At 46.8% G+C, this 7,476-nt stretch overlaps 2 protein-coding genes across 2 annotated transcripts; both read left to right on the plus strand.

Moving 5' to 3' along the window:
* Positions 1-1,355: 1,355 nt before the first annotated feature.
* On the plus strand, positions 1,356-3,037 carry LOC131289392 (small ribosomal subunit protein eS8). Its single transcript, XM_058318629.1, has 4 exons — positions 1,356-1,399; positions 1,721-1,827; positions 1,921-2,320; positions 2,665-3,037. The coding sequence occupies exons 1-4, from the start codon at positions 1,396-1,398 to the stop codon at positions 2,772-2,774; spliced, it is 621 nt and encodes a 206-aa protein (XP_058174612.1). The 5' UTR covers positions 1,356-1,395; the 3' UTR covers positions 2,775-3,037.
* Positions 3,038-3,526: 489 nt separating this feature from the next.
* LOC131284374 (ubiquitin-associated domain-containing protein 1) lies at positions 3,527-6,508 on the plus strand. Its single transcript, XM_058313229.1, has 8 exons — positions 3,527-4,172; positions 4,543-4,841; positions 4,906-5,066; positions 5,137-5,342; positions 5,425-5,782; positions 5,864-6,028; positions 6,100-6,238; positions 6,315-6,508. The coding sequence occupies exons 1-8, from the start codon at positions 3,841-3,843 to the stop codon at positions 6,506-6,508; spliced, it is 1,854 nt and encodes a 617-aa protein (XP_058169212.1). The 5' UTR covers positions 3,527-3,840.
* Positions 6,509-7,476: the final 968 nt, after the last annotated feature.

Here is a 7,476-nt window from a genome sequence, read left to right on the forward strand (position 1 = left end):
TATTTCAAATAATAACCTACCGGTGTCACTACACAAGCATGTTCAAAATGCCTAATGTCGACTTAATTTTGCCATCTTTTGTCAAGTGCAGGGAAGTACTGTGGTCCAATGTTTTGCTGTTCTCGCTAAACAACTTTGAAATACGTTTCCGTTTAATGCTATGTCTAATACATCCACACCAGAAGACTAGGAGCAAAGGGTTAACTTGTAAGCATTAAGTTTTTTTTTTTTTTCTAAATGTGTTTTAAGCACTACCGATGATCCATCTACTTCTGTTATCGCTTTATTATAATTTCACAGAAACATGCTGTACCAAGCTTTGGTTTTGTTTAATTCACTAACCTAACCTGCAACTAGAATGCGGTGCTATCGCACCATACTTATGTTAGTTATTTTTGTAATCTGTTCCATGGTTTTGTTACTAGATGCCTTCCGTCTTGTTACGCACGTTTCCGTTTCGACCAATGGGACTTCCGCTTCAAAATGTGTTCAGTTGGGCAAAGCGAAAAAAAACAATGCACTCATAACCGACTCTACAGATTCGGCCCTTTCTGCCGGCAGTCAGAATTAAAATAAAAGCTGAATGTGATGTAGCGGTAAATTACGCGGCAGAGAGACATTTAGAGAGAGAAAAAGTGAGACAGGCGGCGGGAAAGCGTTGTGTTGTTGGAAGTACAATTGTCAAAAATAGTTATTTTTAATTAAACAAAAAAACTATACTATTTTGCCGGATGAAATAAATTTCGAGTGCATTTTCCAGTCCCCAGTTGAGCGATAGCATGAGTCCAATAATGTTAATATGCTGTGTTGGTCGGGAAGCTAGACGCACCCCGCAAACGATTTGTGGCCGAATAGAATGAACATTTGGAGAATGCAACTAGCATAGGAATAAACTGGCAGATAAATAGACACACAGTTAAACAATAATAATCGTTATTGTATGAAAAGATAATAGTTTGTTACTTTGCATTATTTGACTAAATCTACCATCCGAATTTCTACGAGATCTCTACACATACCATTTGTTTTTATAAATTTTCTAGTGTCTTCTAATCTATGTATTTTCTGCCAAGTGCAACCGGATTCAACCGGATTCAACCGGGTTGAATCAAATCAGCTGATGCAGTTGGAATATCATGTGCTGCAGTTAGAAATAATGTTGTAGCTGCTATGATATCATCAGAAAATCCCTATAACATTAAATTGTTAACGTCACGTTCAAACTACAATAATGTTTCACTTCGATTACGCCGTAAAATGGCAAAAGTTTGTATTGCGCTATGTTGGCAGCACCGCTTGCTGTCATAGTATCGGGCGAACGGCAAATGTCAAAATCCAAGCCTACCACATTCGCTCTTCCGGTACGGTTCTTTCTTTCCCGATCAACACATCAGAATGGGTAAGTCGTCGCTTGCTCGTGTCCGCCCGAATTATGCTGCAAAATCAACGTGAATGCATTGGAAACGGTTTGGCCGACATTGCAGTGGCTTGGCTATCATCTGCCACGCCTAAAGTGAGTGAAAGTGCCTTCCGTCGAGTTGTTTTGTTCAATTTTTCGACGATGCAACAGTCCACGTTTTCCGATGTATTTGTGTTGTGACCCGGTGATGGCAGATGCCACCATAGGGACTTGCACCCGGCGGTCGATGAGATCGTGCTTACTTCGTTGCAGTGGTTCATTAAAATGGTTTATGTTTTGTTTTATGACCGCAACCCGCAGGTATTAGCCGTGATAGCTATCACAAGAGGCGGGCAACCGGTGGTAAGAAGGCTGCCATCCGTAAGAAGAGGAAGTATGAGTTGGGACGCCCCGCCGCCAACACCAAGGTAAATATGGTCAAGTTAAGGTTTGGTTTGTTCGACTATCGAGCCACCTCGCTGCTGGTTCCATAATGCTGACGAATTTTCGTTTGTTTGCAGATTGGTGCTACCCGTGTCCACTTCGTGAGGAGCCGCGGTGGAAACAGGAAGTTCCGTGCACTCCGTCTCGACTCCGGCAACTTCGCCTGGGCTTCGGAAGGTATGGCCCGCAAGAGCCGTATCATCGACGTCGTGTACAACGCGTCGAACAACGAGCTCGTCCGTACCAAGACGCTGGTGAAGAACGCTATCATCGCCATCGACGCTGCCCCGTTCCGCCAGTGGTACGAGAGCCACTACCTGCTGCCGCTGGGCAAGAAGCGTGATCTGAAGGCCGGCGAAGAGGATGTGATCGCCAAGCAGCGCAGCAAGCGTACGATGAGGAAGTACCTCAAGCGCCAGAAGACCGCCAAGATCGATGTCGCCCTGGAGGAACAGTTCAACGCTGGACGTCTGCTGGGTACGTATAATCTGGTGCAACGATTGTGCAAAGTGTTGTGGTCGGCATCGACGATTAGTGCGTGCGTTGTTTTTTTTTTTTTTTTGTGAGGAAACGAACTCGAATGATGATACCATTTCGTGACTCACGTCCAAGCTTCGGCAAGGATCAATCCGGTTGGTACGCTCGTTCTGAGATGCCTATTCTGGAGCCAGTGAGATATGATCTTTTGACTCGTCATAGTTACACTGATATCGAGTTCTTTTACCTCTTACTAAAAACAATTCACACCCCTGTTGGACGTCAAATAATCGTCCCATGTGCTCGGACGGCAATAATTATTAACCTTCTCTTTTTTTTTGTAGCTGCCATTGCTTCCCGCCCCGGACAGTCTGGTCGTGCTGATGGATACATTCTGGAAGGCAAGGAACTGGAGTTCTACCTGAAGAAGATCAAGAACAAGAAGTCGAAGTAAACTTAGCGGCTGCTGTTTCTGAGCGGGTGTTGGGCAGGTGTGTGGTGGAAAAGTGGTTGGTATTTGCCGTAATCTTCCGCCATGGCCGGGTACCACCGGCGTCGTTCATGCGGGAGATAAATGTAGGGGCTCGATCCATTCCTCGTCGACACCTATGCCGAGCATTATACCAACACCACGAGAAAGAGATCGACAAAGAAGGCGAAGGAAAGGGTGAACCTTTAAGTGAGGAAAAAATAAAACTTGATTAAAATCCAAGTTGAACAAAATTACTTGTATACTTTTTATTTTGTGGATGGACTGGCCTGTACTGGCGGAAAGAAATAGCAAGGCAACGTTTGATACGGGATGTTCAAAGTAGCCAGTTCCAAAATGACAATGTTTGGTATGTTATCGAATGGACAGCTTTTTAGTTTAGGGGAAATGAATTGTTATTTGTTATTTTTTAATATTTGAGACAAAACGTTATTAAAACGTGGAAATCTCTTCAATCAAACCAAATCTTCGAATTGCATATCGTTTCTACTGCCGAGATATTTTGTCATTATGCTAGCATTTTCACCGGGCGGAAGAAGCGCGAAGGAAAAAAACAACGAACCAAAACATAAACCAACCGCTCTACAACATTGAAGGTTGTCAAATGGCAAAAAAGGTCAGATCAATAGCAGACCAGCCAGAAGCGGAAAGAGTGTTCGCAGATTGTTAGCATTCCAAATTGTGTGCATTTGCGTGAATATTTGGGAAGAAACGGCTGTTGTGTGTTACAACGTTGCGTTCGTCACGGCGGGCTGGCATTAAGTAAGGCTGCGGGTTGAGGGAACGAAGAGGGCGGAAATACGGTTCCAGCAGCAGGATGACGCTTGACCTAGTTCGTCCACCAGCAGTAGCAGCATGGCCAGCATGGATAGCGTGTTGCTATTGATTGTCCGGGAGTTCTGTCAGCACGGCTGACGACACAACGTGGTCACAACGTCGCCCCGTGTGTGTGCGCGACGTGCGTGTCGGTGGTTTCGATTTATGAGCCGCGTCGAACGTACACATCCGGAGGACGACGAGGACGCGCAACATGATACCGTGGATGCGGGAAAAATTCGCCGAGCGGCGTGCCCGATGGCAACAGTCACGCAAACACCAACCACGCGGCACGGCCGGCGACGGCGTATCGAGCTGCAGCTCTGCGTCATCGACTTCGGGTGCTCCGTCCGCGAGCGAACCATCGTCCGGCACGGCGACACCCGCCACCAACGTGTCCCCCGTGCATCAGCAGCAGCAATCGCAGCAATCGAATGCTCGTCCGCACGGACACAAACATCGCCATGGGCAACGGACGGCTAGGCAAAAGCTACATCCATCGCAGCAACCGTCGACTTCTTCCGCCAGTGGGTCGTGGCGTTCGAGGTAAGTGAGTCGCGAACAGCAGTGGTGGTGCCGGGCGTAATGGATAAAATATTTGGCCGGTGGTTTACAGCTGGTAGTAGAAGAACCCGCGGCAGGTGAGTGTGAACCGAACCGAATCAGTGTTGCAGCAACCATGTTCGGATGGGTCGGGTAAACGTGCTAAAATATTCATCAACCAGAGATATTTGCAATGCCCGATTTCAGCGATAAACTAGGATTTTTAATGAAGGGCAGCTACTGCCCTCTTCGTTGATTGGGAAAACGCGGAAAGGGAGCAGGGAAATGAATGTTTTATGAACGAATATTGGGCACCTTTTATGTTAAGCTTTCTTTTCTTTCTATTCTTTCTATTCCTTTTTTCAAACCACAGATCGAAACATAGCGCACACCGTGACGATGGGGAGGCTGGCCATGGACCAGAACAAACGGTTGCGTTACGAATTATCAGTCCCAGGGGAGGCATGGTGGATGTGGAGGTCCTTCGTACCTTAAACGGGCGCCAGCTGAAAATGCACGCGCTGGAAAAGTTCGCCAGCAATGCCTTCACGATGCCCCACTTTTCGTCCGACCTGGACGAGCTGGCCGATCGGTATCGTATCATACGCTCGCACAGTAGGCGCATCTTTCGTGACGACGAACTACTCGCCAACTGCGACGTGCAGGATGAGGGTGAGTTTGCCAGCCTCCGTAGCATGGGTCGATTTTATTGGTGACATCCATACTCGTTTTTCAGAGGAATTCCTTTTGGTCGCCAAACGCATCGATCCGGCCCCATTGGAGGAAAGCCTGAAGGGACCCTCGGCGGCGGAGATTCTGGCTGCAACACGCCACATTCCGCTTTCTCGCATCAATCAAGCATCGGTCAATTTTAATCTTGGCATGCTGCAATCCGATGTACGTGTCGTGCTTGAAGAAAACCAATTAAGTATTTCATCGTTTAATGCATTTGCACCTCTTTCCGCAGCTTCAACAGGACTTACGTAGGATAATGATTTCGCTATCTAAAGCGTCAGCGTACGTGCACGGGACGGGTCCGTGTGCGGAGAAACTGATCGCCCTATTCCACCAACGGTTAATCAATCGAAAACGGCACCAAATTAGCTCGGTCGAGACACTGCTTGAGATGGGATTCTCGCTGGACAAAATAAATCAGGCCTTACAAATAACGAAGTATGTTCCCGCGGAAGACCCGAAAGACAAGCAGAAGAAGTAAACAAATACTAATACCTTCGTGGTTGTTTCCTTTGCTCAGAAACGTCTTTCCTGCGGCACTGGACTGGCTTATCCAGAACGACAGTACAGCGAAGCTATTCAACTGTGATAAGAGCGGCTCCGGTGTTAACGTGGTAGTTGCTTCTTCTTCTTCCTCCTGCGTCACAACGAACCAAATGCAACCGACGACTGTGACGAACGACGCGGGCAGCAATCCGACGATGTCGAGTCAGAGGGGACGCATCAAATCGGATGCCGACATAAACGACACCAAATCATTCTCCACCCCGTCGTCGTCGTCGGGTCAGTCGATCGACGAGCCGGAACAGGCGGGTTGCGAAACCGGCGAAGAGAGTGAGGGCGAAAATGGGTCACCGAAAACGAAGGATCCTTTCACGGTAAGGAGAGGGGAGGAATATTTACGAACGAACCACATTTAAGCTTGTAAAATAACTTGATTTCCCTTTCTTCCTGTTCAGATAAAGCAAGACAACGTTGCAGCACTGCTGGAAATTGTGCGCATGTACTCGGAAAAGACCGTTGTTCCTGCCCCGGAACTGGTCATCTCGATCAGTGAGATGGGCTTCGAGGAGGAAAGCGTCCGTGAGGCTCTTGTTGCGACCCACAACAATCAAGCTGCCGCGGTAAGGACCCGCTGCGGAGACTATCTGCACGTTGACTGAGCTTGCAAACTCAAACAAACTTAATCTTTCAGTGCGAGTGGCTGCTGGGGAATCGGGTCAAAAGTGTGCAGGGATTAAACGACGGGCTGCCCGACGATTCACCGATACTGCGCGTCCTCATGGCTTCACCACAAGTACAAATTAGCCTAGGAAATCCAAAGATGTTTATCGGTAGGTCAGCGTAACGAAGGGAGGGGCTCAAGTTAAACAAACAAAATACTCGTTCAATTTGTCTCTTCCTCATTAGCACTGATCTCAATGTTGGACAACTCATCAACGATGACCATGTGGCTTAGCGACAACGATACGTCGTCCGTGCTTGGGCACATTCTGCGCACGTACCACGAGGAGAAGCACATTGTCGCTATCAATCAGTTCAACAACGCCCAGGGTAGTTCCGGCCAGCAGCAGCAGCAGCAGCAGCTGCAGCAGCCCCGTTAGGGAACACCCAACGCTTCCCCCCGACGATGTTGTGTAGAATTTTCCTAGAAACCAACCATATAGACAGCGAGAGGCGGCCATCGGAATGGCACAAGAAAGCTTTAATGCTCCACGTCCCCCGTTTCACCGAGAGAAGCGCGCGTGTTTGTGTGTGTGTTTGGTTTTCGCAACGAGCGATTTGGCCGTGCGCCGTAAGCCTATAAGCGTAGATGAACGAGTAGACACCCATTGTAGTAGACCGATTTGGCCTCAAATTGCAAATGTAGATGGTAGCAGCAGAGCATAGAACGTTACTACCGCATTTATGTTGCGCTTCGCATACAAAGTTGACCGTTTGATACGTAGTAGAGTTAGAGAAAATCAATGATGATGCTAAATTTCTTAAGCTTCGATATTCCGTTTGACGACACCAAAAAGAAACTTTTGCACAATATTGCCACCACACAAACACAAGTGACACACACACACTCACAAAAACTGCACGAACAAAACGGCACGCCGTTAACGCAAAAAAAAGTATTGCATTTAAATATAGTAGATTTTAAAACGCCAAAGATGCTATATACCTATTACGCGTAAGGATGATATTTTATGAAATTCAACGAACGACTTGTGATTTAAATGGATAAACCAACTATGTGAAACATTCAAACCAAACAATGAAACGACAAAGAAATGGAAACGAACGTACATTACTACCTTGCGGCGGGCACGAGGAAGGCAGACGTACCTTCTCCGCGAGCGCGGAACCAAAAAACCTAAACTCCTCTAACAAAAGTGAGTAATAAAAAGGCAACGAATGTCAATCAAATGATAATGGCGCGACTAATTTCGTTATTTCTTTAAGTGAAAAATAGAAAAACTGACCATTATAGAGATTATATTTTTATCAAACAAGTTCTCGGTTTTATTTGATCATAAAATGGCCCTCACTCGCACTTCAGCTTTGCACACACTTCATTCAATCA

The sequence above is a fragment of the Anopheles ziemanni genome, chromosome 3 (genome assembly GCF_943734765.1).
Source record: "Anopheles ziemanni chromosome 3, idAnoZiCoDA_A2_x.2, whole genome shotgun sequence".
NCBI classification, from domain to species: Eukaryota; Metazoa; Arthropoda; class Insecta; order Diptera; family Culicidae; genus Anopheles; species Anopheles ziemanni.